The sequence below is a fragment of the Stegodyphus dumicola genome, chromosome 1 (genome assembly GCF_044657685.1).
Source record: "Stegodyphus dumicola isolate Sdum_Otavi_A_Nest chromosome 1, ASM4465768v1".
Classification (NCBI taxonomy): Eukaryota; Metazoa; Arthropoda; class Arachnida; order Araneae; family Eresidae; genus Stegodyphus; species Stegodyphus dumicola.
Window position 1 is genome coordinate 83,871,709 of NC_140768.1, and position 20,980 is coordinate 83,892,688.

The 20,980-nt window shown below is 32.8% G+C and overlaps 1 protein-coding gene across 1 annotated transcript in view; it reads left to right on the forward strand.

The window, feature by feature from the left end:
* The window catches only part of LOC118183131 (protein qui-1-like), a 524,850-nt gene that overhangs the window by 470,351 nt on the left and 33,519 nt on the right, over positions 1-20,980 (forward strand). The window contains exons 14-17 of the mRNA XM_085817074.1: positions 3,511-3,683; positions 6,201-6,297; positions 17,781-17,896; positions 19,863-19,980. Coding sequence (XP_085673200.1) covers positions 3,511-3,683; positions 6,201-6,297; positions 17,781-17,896; positions 19,863-19,980 — 504 coding nt within the window. The remainder of the gene's footprint in view (positions 1-3,510; positions 3,684-6,200; positions 6,298-17,780; positions 17,897-19,862; positions 19,981-20,980) is intronic.

Below are 20,980 nucleotides of genomic sequence, written 5' to 3' on the forward strand. Positions count from 1 at the left end.
TATCAGTTCTTATTTAGGATTGTTTTATACTTTATCTCACATTGCTAATGCCTTTCTGAGATACAAATGAAGATTCCTCTTTTTCTTCATGAGAAAATGATTATGCTAACTGATTCCTAATTGAATTGACATTTTTCTCCCACTATTGTTCAAAAAGAAAGGAATAATAAGAAAAGTGAAATTCATCAGAAGATAAAATTCATTTCGAGCCTGCTGCAAATGTTTATTGTATTTTTATTAATATTTCCCAATGAAATGTAAAACTTCGTTGTCTAGTTTTCGAATTTAAAATTTTAATTTGATTTTCCTTCAGATATTACTGTTCCATGCGGTTTTAAAATATGTACTCTGAAATATGCTATCGCGTGTATTTAAACTTGATGATATTTTATTCTTCAGCTTTATACTATCCTATCTAGCATAACATATTGTTCTCTGAAATATGCTATCGCGTGTAAACTGATGGAATATTGTGTGCCTGCTAGAGATAATCCTTCGGTAGTTAGATATTATTAGAAGTCTTTTATATTATTATATATAAATATTTCATAATTTTAGAAATGTTTATAGCACTGCCATCAGAATGTGAAATTCAAAAATTGCTTACTTAAATTTTAAATAAATGTCAAATTTAATGACTCGAAATCTTAAAGGAAATGTTACTTTTAAATTTTAGAAACTTATAGAAAACATTTTTCTAGTGTAGAGTTGTTCCATGCCTTTAAAAGTTTATTCGATTGAATTTACTGAATTCCAGCCAAAACTACTGAGTTAACTTATATTTTTCGAAAGAACTTTTCCATAGTTTATTAAATAATTTCATGACTACTGCATTGTAGCAGTAGTTCTCGTTCATTATGTCCAACTTAAGCTCAATTACGTTGAAATGTGCACTGGAGAAAGCATGTACCACTATGACATGACAACCATTACTTTCTTTATCTTCTGACTTTGAAGCTATATCTAAATTGACAACTATGCAAAATCCATAAATTATATTTCCAGTAATATTTAGTCAAGAAACTGTATTTCCTGCCTTAAGTTTAACCTTATAAGGTTCACTATTAGCTTTCATTAACGAGTTATTTTTATATTTTAGATATTTACTGCCTTTTCTCCTTTCCGTTTCCTTGCCAGTATGCAAATTAGATTCGAGTATTTAAGATGAAGTTTTTAGAATATAAGAAAAGGCGTGTATATGCCTGTTTGAACGTACGTTACTTGTGTTCCAATTCTAACAGCCTGAATTTCTCGGCCTTGCATTGTTTGCTGCCGATATTTAAATATCTACGCCGGTTAGCTTCGTCAGCCAACTTCGCGTTAAACTGAATTATGTAGTCTTTGACTACTAGCTTATTGTTTCTTTCAGTTATGTCGCCATAAGTGGTGAAAGTTTTCTTTATTAGTATTGGGGATGTATTGCTTTATGTAAAATATTTACTATTTGTTTAGAATAAGATAATTCAAAGACGTTTCTTAGTTTACTGGTAAGGTTTCGTAGCTTTTCAGAATTCTTCAGATACTCTGATATATATGAAGGCCATCTTTGCTAAAGTTATGGAGAGGTTATCAGTTCAGCGTTATTTCTAAATGTTTTGGATTCTCTGACCTAAAATACCGAGAAAATAATGGTGAGCGTTAGCGGTAAAATGCAGGCGCCAATGAAAGTCAAGCAGTTAAATTATAAATAGAGAATCGTTTCGCTTCTGTGTATGTTACGGAGACAGAGAGAATGTTTCTATTCTTCTTGAGATGCGATTAGGCCCCTCCTAAGGAAAGAACGTGCGCTTGAAAGAAGAATTTTCACATGTGAAATTGTTGAAAAGCCTTTTGTTGTAGGAGGTAAATGGATGTGGCAGCTTTTTAAAGAAAAAGTTTGTCTTGATCGCCATTTGTTGTTTAAATGGGTTTTGGACTTAAATGCAAACAAACGTATTATTTTCTTGAGAGATGTTTTGTCGGTACGTGAAATTATCTTGGAGAATTCCCACTACAAACGACATGAGAAACGTACCCTACTCGCCTTTCCTTGGGGCGATTCCTAATTTTGATAGGTATTTGGTTATAATTGGCCCAGGAAAGGTTGCTGCAGATTGTGATTGACCAATGATAATCAAGTGAAAGTGTTTGCGTCAGAAGATGGAATTTTAATTGATACTTAGATTTGGTCGAAAAAACAGGCTTTTTTTTCGGCGTTTAGTTCTGGACTTCCTTTGTCGACGACTAAGAAATTTAGCGAAAATGAAGGGGGAAGAAAAGAGACAGAGAATGCAAGGAATAGCGAATAGTAAGGTGTGTAATATCCCTCTTTCGAGACGGAGAAAGAACTTGAAATGATGGATGATGCTGGAGATGACTTGAAAAAGACAAAGTGATAAAAGTTCCTGCTAAACACTGATGAAATGTTCTAGTTTTACATCTGTAAATTAAGAAATTATGTGTATTAAGAAATGACTCAGCGATAAATGTTCCTGCCGTACATTGATGAAATGTTCCAGTTTTACAGACGTTTAAGAAATGACTGAGTTGTAAAGGCTCTTATACTACATAATGAAATGTTTCAGTTTTACAGACGCTTAAAATGAAGGTTTCTGCCCTACATTGATGAAATGTTCTTGTTTTATAGACATTTAAGTGATAAAGGTTCTTGCTTTATACTGATGATGTGCGATTATCCTGGCGTTCTGCAATTGTCCTGACGTTTCCGACGTGTTATAGACTATTCTGAACTGCTATTTAGCGTGTTGGAGAGGATTGTTCCCCTCTATGAACAACAACGAACAGTATGAAAAACTAAGGCAATAAGTGACTGTATTTGAAGAGGTTACATGAGTTCATTTACAACCAGACCCTCGGTGTGTTATCCTTCAGCATCTCGTAAGTTTGTTTCAGATTCCAGATTATTGAAGTCTGCTGTTGTAAATACCCTTCAGCAGCTCCTAGCTTGTAGAGCTGACTTTTTAAATCTGAATTTTTTAGAGTAAATATTTCAGGTGTTTAGAATAAAGCTTTATTTGTATATTTATTGCGACTTTAATATGTTAATTTGCTAATTAGGGGCGTATAGAAAGATGAATGCTATTTTTCCACAATAGTACAGTTTATGAATCTTAAATTGTAATGTCAGTGGAATATGGGTTGTTAATGATATATTTAAATTAATATAGCTTGGGCACAATTTTTAAATTTCGAGATTATTTTCTCTAGATAATGATTTCGTTATTTTATTTATTTTATTAATTCCTCATGCAAAGTGTTTCGAAAAATCTACACTCTTTCGATCTCGAGCAGTATAATAGTACTCGATTTATAATTAATTGTTTTAATTTATTAATAAATTATTGACAATTTATGCAGTTAGTGGCAAATCGATCGTGTCGAGTTTTGACTGAATATATTACTCTGAATTTTAAACTTATCGTGCGCTTCATAAAATTTATTTTCTATAGCAAATATTTTAGCTCTATTAAGTCCTTAAATCAAGCTTTGATCCTTTATATACACTTACAGGAGCACTTCTGAAAGAATATTATGTTGATCGAAGGCCATATCTCCACTGGAGCCATAAAACGATTGCCAAATACATCATGAACAAGTACCTGAAGACTTCAAGAGATCTCCAGGCTTGTTACGCTGAACTGGCCAGTGCCTTTCAACTGGGATTTCTAATGGAAAAGGAGAAGGTGATACGTCCTTTTATTGGTCTTAGACTGATAACTTTCCGTGATTCGTCCCGCTTCTCTTTATAAAACACTCAAATTTTCAATATCATTTTGATTACGTAACGTTTTTTTAAACTTGATATCTGGCGTGAATGCAAACATACTGATCTGATATCATATGGCATTAATTTGAAATTCAAGAAAGCAGAATAACAAGAAATGCATAGAATGAAAGAAAAACCTCCTAAACTTTAAAATACATATGTTTTACTTTAGTTATATGAAAACTGTCAAGACGGTAATCAAAGTACCGTCTTGACAGTTTTCATATTCAACTTGACATATCATAATTGTTTCAGCAGAACCTTTGTTAGCCAGCTTAAGTAATCGATGGCAATTCTTCGTTAACAAATCACATAAGGTTTTAATGACATCCTAAATTCAAATTTTTCTTTTTAATTTGAATATATAATATTACAGTAAGCTTAAAAATACAGAATAAAGCTCATTTGAAAAGTAAATTATTGCAATGACTTCGATCGCCACGAAAGATATTGCTTCCTCAATGGCTAAACTGCAACGGCACTTTTAATTTAATTGCTCGCGACGTCATGCAACGACCATAGAAGACCCGATACGGAGCCGCTTCATCAGCAATTGGTTCTTACAACAAATTAAAGATGGCGCCACTAGAGAAACAATGTGTAATGGTCACAAATACTACGCTGTCTGTAGAATTTTCATTAAGCTGATGTTGAACTTATATTTGTAGGAGTGTATGAAACAAACTGGAGCAAATTTACCATAATTTTATTTGATGTCAATCAAAATCAAAGATGAAAAGATAGAATTATTTCTTGGATATTTTGCAAGAGAAAATACTTAGTATGAAATCGTCATGCTTAAAGCTGAGAATTCTTTGCAGAAAAGGCGAACTTTTTTAGATAAGGAAATAACACGAAGCTAATTAATTAATTAATCTCTATATTTTGCTTGTGAGGTATGCATTCAGCATATTGTTAAGCACAGGCGTTATATACCGTTCTAAAATATCTCACATAAATAGGATTAATGGCTGTATACTTTTGGAATGAGCATATGAGTTTATAAAATACGTTAGAATTTTCTTTCCTTTACCTCTCTGCCCTTCTGAACTCTTCTCGTCCTTTAAAATGAGAATTCTAGATCTTTTTATGTATATATATATATAATCTGCGCCATATTTGCTTCCACCCGCATATTTCTGATAAAAAAGGCTGCAAAAGTGCTTAACCATTTTCGATGGAGATGTCGCAGTCAATACCGTGAAAGATAGTTCTTCGAGTTTTATAGCGAATTACGTACGATCTAACGTATAATTCTGTTAATATAAAGAAAAAATTCTAAAATAAGTAGGAATATTATGGTATTGGGATCCAAATTCCTCATATTTCATTCTAACACTCCGAAAAAATGTTTATTAATAATGTTTTTTAATTAGGAGTACATAAAAATCATACAAATATTTTACTTTTTTCATAAGTAAAAATATATTGCTGTCAACTTACAAAACTTAATATTTACAGCTAAGTAAAATAAAAACACAACTCAAAACAAAATTCAGTTTTAATCTCTGCTTTTGTTTCTGCACTTTTTTAACGTCAAATGGTATAAATAAACAACTATCAAAATATTATTGGTTGATTAAAATTTAAAAAAGTTTGAAAAGAATTACAATTGTACATTTCTATAAATTTCATCATCACCGTTTGATTTTATTTTCCAGCAAAATAATAATAACAATAATAAATAAAGAAATAAAATTCTGAATGTTGCAATTCATCTACTATTGAGTGCTAGTAATGTAGTATTTTGTTATCTGGTCAATGATTTTTAAAATAATAATTATTGTTAAATGGTATAAGGAACTATGAAAGAAATAACTTTTAAAATATTTGCTTTACTTACAATAACAAGAATCGCATTTTTTTTATGTTTTACTTTAGTTACCTGAAAACTGTCAAGATGGTAATCAAATCCCTATCATAATTGTTTCAGCAGAACCTTTCTTAGCCAGCTTAAGTCATCGACGGCAATTCTTCTCTGGAAGATAAGTAAAAACTCTCGTGCATCAATAATTAATAACAACGTACGCTTCCGTTTCTCATTTTAATTTATAAATGAACAAAATTTTGTCATTTAGCTTTAAAAAAAATAATGCGCATGAAAGGCGTTAAAAAACAATTTTCAGTATTTGAAAACTGTTCGGATATTCTTTACTTCATTAACTTGCTTATTCCTTTTCCCTCTGCAGTCTTTAGTAGATGACCATGGTTTTTCATTTTTTATTTATTTAAGGAAATTATACCCAGTAAATTAATACAGTAATTTATTTTTGCGAAAGTGAGACAACATCATTCATCTCTCTTAATGAAAAGACATATCAGCTAAAATTCAAAACAACGAAATTACATTTACCTACATTAAATCAGAAATAGTACTGGTGCAAATGGTTATGGAGAAATAAAAAACATATTTTTTTTTATTATTTAAACGTAGGAAGAAAATTCTGGAACAGATCCATCAAAGCGTAAAGACGACTGGTGCGATATTCTAAGAGAAATCGATGAACTTTGGTATCATTTGCTTCGAAGTAGTAAGTAAATTATTTCACAAGTTATTTTAATAATTTCTTAAAATGTTCTGTCTAAATCTTCTGTTATATGCAGATATTTTAGCATACAGAAAATATGTATTAAGGGTATAGGTTCTCTTTTTGTTGTTTCAAGCCTAATCATAGCTAAAAGTAATAATTTTTTGAGTATTAAATTTTCTACTTAAAACGTAATTAACTGACCAATTTTCCGATTAATTATTTTTTTCACATTTTCTGTTAGATACTATTTTTATTCCGATTTTGAAATTTTTAGTTCTTAGTAGTAGTTAAAATTTCTGTTTATTTTGTAGGATTTCATCCGCCAGAAATTTGTTGTGATTCTTTTTTTTTGTGCAAAAAAAAAAAAAAAAAAAAAAAAAAAACATATCAAATTTATTATCTACAACAAATATTTTTTTTATTTCGCTTTAATTTATGACTACCTATTTTAGCAACATCGTGATTTGATATATATAAGGTATGCTCTAGTCAATAAGAGACAATATTTATTGCCCAATCGGACTCTAAAAACAGACCTCTAGAATCATTATATGTCTTTGTAATTTATGCGCAATGAATCATTCCGCCGTTCTGTAATACGGCGCATTTTGATTTGACATACAAGGTATGCTCTTTATGATCCCAACAAAATAGATACTTAAACAAAATCTGAAGGTAACTAACACTCTGTGGTTACTATCTTTAAGGACAACAACATCTTGTTAGTTGAATTATCAGATAGAACCAAAGTAACTAATTGTTTTCAAGCAGAGTTTGTTCCTGTACAAGCAGCCATCTAATCCGTCATAACCTTGAAACAAGACCGACTATATTTATTGATTCAACTTTAGTAAAATTCTGTTTCATGTACTCATTATTACAGTTTGTTTGTTCCCCGTATCCAAGAAATACTTTTTGTGCTTCCTTTGAACAAGAGAGATATTCTGTGCTGGAGTGTGACATCTACAGGTAGCCAAGGAAATGAAATGATGGAGTGGCTACCTAAGCTAAACTAGTTGTTTTCTCTTTCAACTCCCTGTTTATCTTGCTCTTCTTTTTCGTTTTCTCATATTTCATACCAAAAGTAAATTTTCACCCTCTTCTTCCAAAATTTTTTTGCAGCTTTTTAGGTAATTTTTGCAGACCCAAAATGAAAATTATGTTTAAATTTCCAACTATGATTACCTATAGAATGATTTTTAATTTCGCCTTTTCGGACATATGATTTGTATTCTTCGATGCGAAACTTAACGCACTTTTAGTTTGGCTGATATAACTCAAACAACACTGACAGGATATGGTATGAATTAAAGTCAGAAACAGAATCGTTAAGAATCGAACCACGAATTTTATTGATAGGTGAGGAAATATTTAGTCTCAAAATCGGTAGAGTTTTGACTAAAATCTACGTGAAACATAAAGTTCTTGCTTTGCTAATTTTTTGTTTTACTTTGACGAGTTTCTCTTCTGTCTTCAACGTTTAGTAGTCGAATTTTCAAAATCAAATTGGCCACAATAAGTCAAGTTTTGAACGTCAACAAAGGAAATCAGCCAACGATCTGGACATGCTTACTAATCCTGAAACCAAAATTTTGGAAAGTAATAAAATATTGAAAATTAATTGAATAAATAAAAACAAATCAGGGAAACCAAGCCAAATTCACCGCATAATAAAACAGGTTAGAAAAATACCTAAAAAAAAGAAAAAATGCAATTAGTAGAATAACCCCTTTAATTACTAGACCTGAACACATACGCACATGTTAAAAATAATTCAAGCTGAAAAAGAAATGGTGTTTGTCTAAATAAATAAAATAAACATCTCTCTCACATTTCAATCCCTATTTCTTTATTCTCATAAATTTTCATTATTTCCTGTGAGAAAATAAGTGCTTAAAATCGAAACACACGTCCGTTGCATTTTGAATCATGAGACATATCTCAAAGAAATGCTTGCTGTATTTAGTGCTTTTATAGTAAATTAGAGCTTTGGAGGATAAATCTGTTTAAACACCTGTGTGTCCTTATATAATGAGACGGCACCGGGCAAAATCGTTTTATCACTTATAAAGTGCCTAAAGCCCTAGACTACAATACACGTAATTCTGCACTCCTCCTCATGAAAAAAACTCGTGGACTTGATATCACTGTCAAACAAGTGACATACATTACAATTACAGCATTCATATAATATCCCATGGCCCAAAATAATTTGGTTGATATCAATATCAGTATATATTTTCACATATTTTTAGGTTGGTACCAGTTTCAAGCAATCTATATTTTTCTCGAACGCCTCCAGGTTTGAATTCATTCTTCAATAATTTTTTTCACACACTTTTTCAACACTTAAAGCTTTTCTTTTTGAACCTGGACCATAAATAACCAGTTATCCATCTCCAATGCATTCGTTTTGGCCTCTTATCACTGTTCTTACTGCCATAAAAACCAGAATGAGCTATGATTCAAAGTAACGCTAAATTACATGTGTTACTTAAATATTTTATTTTTTTGTCAAACTTAAAAATTATCTCTTTTGATGATTTGGGTAGAAATTTGTAATCAATTTCTAAACCGTAGAAATATGCTAATATGCAGAACCAATAACCCTTCTGGTATTCAGTGCCATCATTAAATGTTAATATCACGAGCTCCGAGGTATACTTTATCAAAATCTATTCCGTATTTTTTTGCCGGATAGTAAAGATCTTCTAACACAAAGTTAAAGTTTTGAGTCTTTTATTTTAATAGATTAGGATTCAGCCCATCAGATGTCTCCACTTGTTCACGTGACCATAGTCACTTTCCTTCCATACATTTGACTATTTGTCTTGAGCTCAGCCTATATTTAGTTTACCTCAAGGTCCGCAGTGGAATACCATTTCAAACCAGCCGGAACACGTCATGCAATCGCGGCATATCATCGGAACTTGGAGTTCCGATGACATGCCGAGACTATTAGATTATAAAATAGCGGATATTATGTATGATCTATGATACTCATAGAAAAGAACAAAGAAAGCGGTGGAAGGATATTTTATACCTGAATAAACTGTTGCAGTCAGTATTAGATTAGAGCGAAAAAAAGCATAACTATTTTCCCAAAGAAACGTAATAGAATTTTAGATGGTTATGATACATATTTTAATCTCTCCCAAAAATATTTACTTGATTATAACATTCGTTTCTAAAGGCATAAGAAACTTCACCATCTTTTTCCAATTTTGGTGCCATTAATAAATCAAAACTTCCTTGTGATATACTTTTCCCCTTAGTAAATGTTTTTTACATTTAATTTTAAGTGTTAAATAATCCTAACACCTCGCCAAAGATTAGAAAGTTTGGCTTAATTAATATGATTGAATACGACAAAGCACAAGGAGGCGATCTGGTTAAGAGATGGGAGACCTTAGTGGAGTATGTTCTAAGGAAAACATTACACGCTGTAATTACATGCTGTAACATTACACGCTGTAATTACATGCTGTAACATTACACGCTGTAATTATTTACATTACACGCTGTAATAACCACGAAAACATCAAGCACATTCTTAGGATTTCAAAATAGAGATGGATAATCAGCATTCAACGGTTTTATCCACTCGATTGCTGGTAAAAATGAATAGTTTCCCCTCTCAAATGAATTACTGTCGTCGCATATTATTGCATTTTTGTATTATATGAGTTCTCCAGAGCAGTACTGAGAAGGTACATGGTTCAAAAAATGCTAACTTGTAGAATAAAGGGAACAACAGCACTGCGAATCCTCACAAGTAAGCACTGATTACACCCATTACTTAAACTTTGAAGAGACAAGGATTTTTTGGAAGCATAAAAATGAAAAATGAGCAACGCCTTCGCCGGGAATCGAGCCACGAAGCTCTGGAATACGCGCCCAGCGTTCAGACCACCTCACCACGAAGGCATGCCAAGAAGGCCGGAGAAATACCTTATAGTTTAACCTGTAATTTTTCTGTTACTATTCTGTAACAGAAAGAATTTGGTACGTGCTGCCCTATATGTGCCAGAGAGTTTTCTCTAGAAAGATATGCAAGTCATCTTGATATTTCCAGCGATACAATGCAGTTACGTCATTATTTCATTTCAACTGTGGTGATTTTTTATAAAACATAGAAATGCCGTTTTTTAGGTTAGTTGTTTCAATAAATAAAAAGGGAAAAATGCCACACTTTAAAAACTCTTTATTTACTATCGAACAATGTTATACGGTATAAGAGCAACATATAAAGTCCAATGATGATAGTGATGATGACCGATGTTAACGCGCATATCATCCCACAGAAAACTGTTTAGTTCATGTTGTTATACAAAATTTTAAAAAATTCTCTTCATATACGAGGGCCATCCAGGAAGTAGATTACGTTTCCGTCTGTGTCCGCTAGGGGCGGGGCTAGCGCGGCCATCTTGGGGTCAGAGCGTTGCGCAGCTCAGTCTGCATCTAGCCGTGCTAGTGAGAGGTTCGTGCTGTGCTCCGTTCAGATACTGTGACGGTTTGAAATGTCTGCGTTAATTGAAAATCCCGCGAGCTGCGAGGTGCGCTCAGTAATAAGGTTTCTGACTGCAAAAAACTGTAAACCGATAGAAATCTATCGGCAGCTTCGTGAAGTGTATGGGGACAACATTATCACTGAAGGTGGAGTGCGTCAGTGGGTCATAAGGTTTCAAAATGGCCGAACCAATGTTCACGACGAAGATCGAAGTGGGAGACCCAGCATAGTGACCGCCGAACTTCTCGAAAAAGTCGATGCTAAAGTCCGTGAAAATCGAAATTTCACAATAACGGAACTTTCTTTGAGTTTTCCACAAATTTCGCGAAGTTTGTTGCACGAAATCATCAGCGAAAAGCTTGGTTACCACAAGTTTTGTGGTAACCAAGCTGCAAGAAGAGGTAACGAAGTGGTTGAAGGCGCAGGCGGCCGAATTTTTCGACGAAGGAATTTCCAAGCTCGTGCATCGCTACGATAAATGCCTTAATTTGTATGGTGACTATGTAGAAAAGTAGTATTTGAGTGTGGCTTTCATCTGTATATAATAAAATTTGTTTCCTATACTTTGTTTATTTTTTTATTCCAAAACGTAATCTACTTTCTGGATAGCCCTCGTAATTTACATCTGGCGAAAGTCGACAGAAAAACTGAAAGCACAGAAAAGAATTTACTTACTAATAACGGGTTAAAGAATTCTTACAAGATTTAATCAGTTAATTTATAACACCATATATCTCGGGTCTCCTACTTCATTTTACTGTACACATTTTATACACATATTTTGTTTATATTTCGATTTTTTTCTTTTTAGCATTTTTTTCTTCCTTGTATGCCTGAGTTCATGTATGCCTTTGTATTATTGTATCTTAACTACGCTGGTTATCATAAATTAAGGAAAAATCACAAAAATCACGATTACTGAAAAAGTTACATGTAGAATTTTATGAAACTTACCTACAATGTACAACACATAGTAAAGTATCAAATAACATAAAAATAAATTAAGAGAAAATTATGCTAATATAGAAATTAGCACATGTATAAAATGAACAAATCGAAGGTGTCAGTTTGCTATAGGAAAAGTACCTTCAATATGGAATATGGTCGCCTCTAGAAGCAATACAGCACATACAGCGATGCGTGATGCTTTCAATTATGTGGTCTATCAGTTCCATAGGAAGCCACAGCCATTGCTCTTGCAAAGCAGTTGCAAGCGCGGCAAAGGTCTGAGGGGAAAGTTTGAGAGCAGTTAGACGTCTCTCTAAAGCATCTCAAAAGTGCTCGATAGGATTTAAGTTCAGGGATCGAGCTGGCCACTCCATGCACATAATTGTTTCCTATTGAAGATAATCATTTACGATGCGAGCCCTGTGTGGTCTTGCGTTGTCGTCCTGTAACAGGAAAGCATTACCTATTGCCCCGGCACATGGGCGCACATAAGCATCAAGGATGTCATCTCTATAAACCGGAGCATTCACGATTTCCGTTGGAAAGACATGGAGGTCTGTGCGTCCACCGAAAGTGATGCCACCCCAAACAAAGACACTGCCTCTTCCGTATGCATCTCTTTAACGGGTGTTTGACGGAGGATGGTTCCGGGTTCTCTCCATATCAAATAACGCCTATTATCGCTTTATAGACAAAACCTGAACTCATCGGTAAAGAGAATAGCCCTCCATTGCTCAGGCGTCCAGTGGACATGTTGTCGTGTCCACTGCAAACCGTCTCTCCTATGGCGTGACTTAAGCGGCACGCAAATCGTTGTTCGCCTCGCCTACAGACCACCTTCGTGAAGACTTCTACGCGCAGTTGACGCTAACACCAACCTCCCGGTGGCTGCAGCAAGGGAGGATCTAAGAAGAGTCGGAGTAGCGGTTCTATTCCTGAGTGCACATAATGTCAAATATCGGTCATCGGCGCTCGTCGTAGCAGTTGGTCGTCCTTGGCTGAACCTCCTAGCTGCCGAATCTGTGATTTGAAATAGCCTCCAAAGTCTATGAACCACAGAAGGACTCACCTTTAGCCATGTGGCCACCTCTGTTTGACTTTGTCCTGCCTCTAGTCCCCCAATGGCTCTTCATCGCAGTTCTGCAGGCAAATGATGCCTGGAAGTCCTTGTTACGAATTGGCTATCTCAGATTTCTGATGTCACTATCACAGTGAAATATGCGGGCTCGCGCTCAAACATGGATTTTTATGTTCCTCGCAGATGACGTATTCCGAGTGCAGCTCCACTGATTTGCATATTGGAGTTTTACTCAGCTACTCTTACTTGGCAACATATTCAAATTTTACACGGTTTGGCTTATTTTTGAGGGAGTTATCGCTATTTTTGTGATTTTTCCTTAATTTATGATAACCAGTGTATAGAAACTTTTGTCTTTCATCCACAGTTACTTCCTATTTGTTCCACCTAAGAATTTCCTATTTCTATTGCCTTTCAATCGATGTCATATCTTCAGATTTTATATTTGAATCGTGTTTTCTATCTAGTAATATGGCACAGCTTTTCTCTCACTTATTATGACTCCTCTTCTAAAGGTTAGCTTGTAGAGACATTAGAGTATTTCGAAGCAGGAGAGATGATAAATGAGCAATGCCCTCGCCGGGACTCAAACCACGGACCTCTTGAATACGCGTCGAGCTCGCTGACCACCACACCACGAAGGCATGCTAGGAAGGCGGGAGAAATATCTTATATACTCCCCCCTTCATAGGGCGACCAGGGATTAGGGACCCGATCTTCAAATCCCGGTGTTGGAAAATCATCACCCACCACTTCTTTTAGTTCAGGCGCCACTGTAGAGACATTAGGTATTTTTTAAAAACAGGAAAAATGAGAAATGCCCTCGCCGGAACTCGAACCACGGACCTCTCGCATGCGCGTCGAACGTGCTGACCATTACACCAAGAACGAATGTGCAGAATAACGGAGAAATACCCAAGCTTAAACTTATTCAGAGTAATATCCCAATTCAGACCATAATGTTAAACATGCAAAAGAACTTTGTTACGCATATGTATGGAAGACATATCAGTCTTGCAACACGTACACTTACTGTTGATTGAAATACGTACAAGAATATTCAAAATGACTGGCACAAGATGCAGATGATCGCTGTTCTGGTTCCTATTAACAATGCGTTAATTTGATATACAGTAACCCTTCGACTTGCGTAATCCTCGACTTAGGTAAATTCACAGTTACGAAAGTGCATAGATGCCGTGACATTCAAAGCGCAATTAGAAATATTCTTTTACTTAAGCTTCGCGTGGATAGTTTAAGTAAGTCGCATGTGGTTTAGTCACTTGTTCATCACCATTACTATTCATTGTTTATTCATCTTTTGAGGAAATAATCATATGAAACATAAAATAAAAAATTTAAAGGACTGTATTTTATAGATAGCAGTGCAGGAGAATTATTGCTACCTTCATTTCAGCGCATTATGCGTTTCCCATGCTTATGTCTACTTTAAAATGAATTCGAATTGCAAAACTAAATGATGTTTCGTTAATAATATAATTAAGGGATTAGTGTGGATCAAATGAAAAAACAAAAAAAATCTTCGAATTTTAGAATTTTAAAACCGCTGTTGCATATAACTTATCTGCTTTCAAATTTGTTCAGTTTACTTATTATAAAAAATGCATAACATTTATTTTTTATAAAGCATCAGTCACGTGTTATATATATATATATATACACAAGTCATATAGCATCAGTCACATCAAATATATATATGTGTATATACATACAAGTCACATCATATATGTATGTATACATATAAAATTAAGCGTTGCTGTCACGGTGCATTTAAAAAAAAAGGAAACGAAAGAAAAGAAAATATTAATGTAAAGTATTACTGGTTTTGAAATAAAATATAATAATTGAATGACTAACTGTAATAATAACAACAAATTTAATAAGAAGTAAAAAAAGTAAAAAAATCAGAAATCAGAAATGATTCAGATTTTAGCTTTCAGGTGGAATAGCAAAACATTTTATGATATTAGATGAGTATGCATTTAGACTAACATGGGAGCGTTATATATTTGATGTTTGTTTAAGTAAATGACGAAGTGTAAGTAAGTGACGAGTTGAATAAGTGACGAAGTGTAAGTAAGTGACGAGTAATGTAAGTGAAAAATATTTAATGCAATTCTGTAAAAATATTTAATGTTTTCAATTAGATTTGCTTCCAAACAACTTAGTTTATTAATCAATCGGAGACAAATTAAATTAGAAAGATAAATATACATTTGGCGAAAGGCAACAGTCTCGAATGGAAAGTCAAAAACGCATTTAAGTGAAACAATGCAAAATCGTGTTTCAAGACTGATAGCCCTTTGGGCTAATAACTGTTTCCAAAACGTATGCCATAAAATTTCTTTATAGGAAATTGATAATTTCCGAAAATCGGTCGCGGAAAATTTTATCTTGCGCGCTATAGAAGTCTGCGACTTGGTGTATTACTGTGCTGCACAATAACATCAGAGCAAGAAATGATAATACGCGCGTTATTGTTATTTGGAATAGGAGAAATTGTTTATTGTATGTTATTTGGATTTTGATTTTCGTTGCTCTTATTGTTCTTTGTTATTATTATTATTATTGTTGTTGTTGTTATTTTCGACTAGTTCTATTCCAAAAATGCCTTCTAAAACTGTTATCAGAATCTGCGTTTTAGATCTTAAATCAATTAAATCGAAGTTCTGCTTTGAACAAATATTCGTTATTCTTAGTAAGCATTTCTTTTATAGATAAACTTATTTCCTAAAACGTGTCGTGTAAATTTTTATTTTTAATTTTCCACTGCGTTTCTAGACACCTCGAAGAAACCTTTTTTCAAGGCATTAATTGATTTCATTTAGCGGATTTGGCGTCCTAAAAAAATAAAAGTATTCCATCCAGTCGATGCATTAAAATAATGAAATCGTTAAATTCTCTTTTAAATAAGCACATAAATCTAAGGCAATATAATGAAATATTATAACAAGTTTTTCCCCTACTGTTCGGTTGGTTGGTTATTTGAATATAAACGACAGCGCCACCAGGGCTATCTGCCTAAGAGGAAGAAGGCTTTCGTAGAGGACTTTCTAAGGAAACCTAGCTCGTATTTACATTACACATGCGGAGAACCATAAAAGCCAACCATGAGCCAGTCCGAGGTTTGAACCCAGACCAGTCTTAGTACCAGTAATCAGAGGTTTTACTCCCCGGCCTTGGGCACCATACAGGGATTCTTCTATTTGATTCTGATGTTTCTAGTAGCTCATTTTAATTACATGAATTTATATTCTATATTTTGAAATTTCGGAAGACCAATTCTTAAACTTGTAGTCTCGTTGCAAGTGCGTAGCTTGAAATAATCTTGCATATTAAATTAAAATCTGCGTTATCAGGCTCAGACAGCAGTTTGCTTTCAATCTTTAGTTTTACTGCTTTATTTATTTATTTACCTTTTTGAAACATTAAATGTCAACTGTTCAACATTTTTGAATGTAACTTAGAATTTCCAGATTGCAATTTATTTCTTTCAAATTTAAATCATGTATTTTGAAAGCCCGTTGTACAATATATATATATGACAAACACCAGCAAACTCTTGTTGCTCATTTCTTTTGTTTTTCATTAATATTAAAATTTAAAATACGTAGATTTATGACGGATTAATCAACAGACTTCATCATCGTGCTCATGTATAAAAAACAAACTGTAGTGTACGCTACAAGGGAGAATTTATTTTCGAAATGATTCAAAAAAATGAATTACTTTAGAGCGAAAACATTTCTTTTTTTCTGCCATGTTAAAAGAGAGTTCAGTTTTTTTCATTTCCCAACTTTCTGAACTGTTTTTTTTTCAGTCTAGAATTTTATTGTTCTATGTAGAAAGGAAAGTTTAGGAATCTGAAAACTATAATTGCGTTTCAATCAAGAGAGTCAGCAGTTAGATTGAATCAACTCTTCTGATCCTATTACTCGTTTGATTCTTCCCGCTCTTCGCTGGATTGTCTCACTTTGCTCTTGATTCACTCCTCATTCTGGATCTTATTCATCAACGCTGTTGGTAGTGAGCGGTGAGTCTAAAATCATTAATTAGTTCATTGAGTGAATGACTCTGATCTCATCTCACAGAAGCGTGTTTTGTCCAACTCTAGTGTGGATTACTCTGGTTTAGTGTCAAACGGATCATTTGTGTAAAAGGTTGCTTATACGACTCAGTGGCAATCAGGAATTAAGGAAGGAAAAGATGGTCCCGTCTACCATACAAGCTGGAAGTCTTCAATAACCTTTCAACGGAAATAAAAAAAAAGCAGGTCGTTCTTTTATTTCCCCCCTTTCTCTTTTAGTTTAATAATCAACACTGAATGCAAGTTACTCATATAGCACATAAAAATTTAAATAAATATGAGCTTAAGCCTTGAGATTGTCTAACAAGCACTATTATTAAAACGCATGTCTGACAAACACTATTATTAAAACGCACCCCAATCAACTTATAGTTAACTTATAACCTTATTCTTTTCCGAAACTAAACTAGCTTATTGAAGATTAATCAAGGTCACATTAAAAAAATGACAAAAGATTTTATGAGTATGTTGCAACAGCACGTTAATCCATTATTGCCGCTAATTTGCATTCTTTGGCGAAAGTACTTCTCTGGCAGCGGATCGAAAATGTTTGCCGAAAATAGTCGCTGGTGTAGTAAGTACCGAAAAGAATACTTTCAAAAAATATCATTCTAACGAAAATATCGAAAATATTCCAGCAGGGAAAAGAAATCTGTCATTCCAACAGCTAGCAACTTTCTTACTGTAAGCGAATCGAAGGCTGAACGTGGATGATGAAATTAAAAGTAAAAAAAAATTCTAAAGCTGGTTGTTCGTATAATTGGTCTTGCTAATATTATTAAAAAATTAAATGTTAGTAAATGAAAAATTTTTGAAACTGTATACCACTTGTGTTACAGGTGATAGTGGAAAACTCAAGCAAGATGCCATATGTAACTTCGATTTTTTACAATGCGCTGTAAGTGGGGCTTCCATAAGCTACGTAAGAAGTATGATCGAGCTCGTTAAATGCCATGTAAGTATATTTCTTTAGTTAGAATAGGGGCTTGTTTAAACTTTTCTGTATCTAACTCGGGAAATTTTCGTCATTAAGACGTTCTATCGGCGTCACCTGATGGCTTTTCAAGAAATGTGAAATATTTCTACAAGTAAAAAATTTTTTTAGTGTTCGATTTCCGTGTGATTCTGAATTATCCTTAATTTATGGACGTGAGTGTATATTATAGAATATATCTTTTACGAAAATGCAAAGTAATTTCCTAGCCTTCTTAAATTTGCTTTGCATTTTAAAGGAGTCATGTGTAGGCACTTATGTATACATTTTGAGCACTTATAATTTCGCCTGAAATTCTATTTCGTGTGAAATAAGAAGGCTACGTGTGTTGACTGTTTATATAACGTTGTGAGTGTGTATGTGGCGTGCGTGTAACACAGTACGACTGAAGGAATCTTCCGAATTTATTCCATGCAGACACTGTAGATATACACAAAACTGAGCTGGTTTTCTCTTAATGCCGAATGTTTATTTTTCTCTTTATTTTCCATTATCATCCATCAAAATTGCCGCATCTGTAAACATTGGCATATAGTTTTTCATTCAACCTCATTATCATTTGCCGTTCCATTCAAATACCTACATCTATTACAAAACTTTTCCGGTACAAAAGTTCACAAATCTCTTTATAAAGTTCTTTCGAATGGCACTCTAAATTTTCTTAATAGTATTTGGTCACAAATGTTTGGAAGTGGAAATCACTTTGTAAACTCTCATTGTTTTAACTTCCCTAAAAATGTCTGATTTTCTAATTCCGTTAAGTCGCTACTTCTCTCAAAGTGTCTAATTTTTTAAACTTCTCTAAAATATCCTCAAGACTGTGTTTAAACGATGCTAAAAATACTAATACTTATGAAGCATAGGACAAAATTATTGTAAGACATAAAATGTCATTTGTCAATGAAAAATGAGGAGGTTATAAATCTGACGAATACGTTTTATAGTTTACAAACGAAGAAGATATTTATGTTAATATCAGAATCATTCTGATGCTGTTCTGAAAACAAATATATCTAAAGTTTTGGCACATCTCCTTATATTATCTCCTAAGCACTCAATACAGAACTCTATGGGACTTTATAAATGTCTGCACAGTAACCCAAATTGTGCCATAGATTTCCCAGAATTTCATTTTGTGGGCATAACAGTGAATTAGATGAGTGAGAGAACACAAAATTCTCTTTAATGTAGCCCTTAAAATAAAGCACAAGAAAACTTGGACTTCGTTTTAAATAAAAAAGGAAAATAATCTTGATAAAAGAACTTTGATGTTCTCATCAGACATTTTAACAAATATGTGTAGCTTCCACTATCACATCCGATCGTCTGCTGTTCAGTTTCTACAGCAACTAATATTATATGAAATATCTTCCATATTTTCTTTTTTGGAGGACTATAAATAAGTCTAATATCTGCCCTATTTTGCGTATAAAATATTACTGAAAGAATTTTTAAACATCCTGTACAAGAACTCAGTTTTTATATTATCAAAAATAACTTATTCACAAGTTCTGTTTTATTTATACTACTTTTAGGATGCTTACAACTGCTTTTTTAAAAATTATTTTCATAACATTTCACAACAGCCATGCAAATCACTGTCGCTTTCATACACCATATTGGAAAGACCTAATACGTGTTTTAATCAATTATTATTTTATTTCACCCCGCTAGAGATGTAATTTTTTTAAATGTAGAATAGTTTAAGATTAGGATAAAAGCAAATTTATCCTAGCCTATGTTTTTGGCTATTTCAAGAACATATATTTCTGTCCTAATAGGCTTGCTTTTCCAGTTTTAAATTTCATATATACGCAGTTCTTTTTCAGTTAGATTCGGAGTAGTCTTGAAAATTAAAAATGGTAATTTATTTTCTCACATTATTATAATTTGATTGTTATAATAATTTCATTTATTCTTAATAAAGATCTTGGACTGGGAAACTGAAGTATTATCTGCTGTGACAAAACAAGCTGTGGATATTTTAAGCCAAGATCCCACACAGCTTACAACTGAACTGCTCAACTGGCTGAAGCCATTTTCCGGTGAGTCAGAAATGCAATTTTTACATGTTCCCTATTTAAGTTCAGTTTTAAAATTTAAAATGCATTTAATTAATATTTCCTACTTCTATTCTTCTATAAAATCGCGAAAACCGTTCAGAATCTCAAACTTTTATTTTAAATTCAACTGAATGATGACTATCAAACAGTTTTTAGCTGTATAAAATTCTTTTTTAATGACAATGATAACACCTGACATTTTAACGTCAGATATTACTGAAATTTGTAATGATGATTTGTATTATTAATGTCAATTGTTTCGAAGCGCTCAAATTCTAGCATATTTCTCACTCAAAATAATTCAGAAAGAGAAGCATTATTTGGGTAACTTTTAATAAATATTTTATTCGAAAAAATTATTTTATTTTTAACAATAACAATAAACTTATTATTCTTCGAAGTATTTAATCATTAAAATATAGTGAACTGCCATTTGAAATTCTTTTTATGCTAAAGCTTGTATGCGTCATATTTTAGCATAAATTAGTACACATTAAACTAAAGCGTAACTAATATAATTTTCAATCGTTAATAAAATACTTTTTATTCATCCACTCAAGTTCAAAACATTTTTTTAAACTTGTAGTGGATGACACTTGATGTTGATACAACTTTTCACATATTAATTTTTTTTTTAATTTAAAAAAATTTTTCTTTGTTGACCTAAGTAGGAATTGAATTTAAAAAAAATTTGTTTAATTAATTATTAATTAATTAATTAAATTTTAATCGTTAATAAAATAATTTTTATTTATCAAGTTCAAATACATTTTTTAAACTTGTAGTGGCTGACACTTGATGTTAATAGAGTTTTTTCACATATTAAAATTTTTTTAAAACATTTTGAATATGTGAAAAAACTCTTATTTTTATTTTTTTATTTATTTATTTATTTATTTTTTAAATTTTTTCTTTGTTGACTTAAGTAGAAATTGACTTTTTTTATATTACTTGTTCATTGGGATATTAAAAGACGGTATTA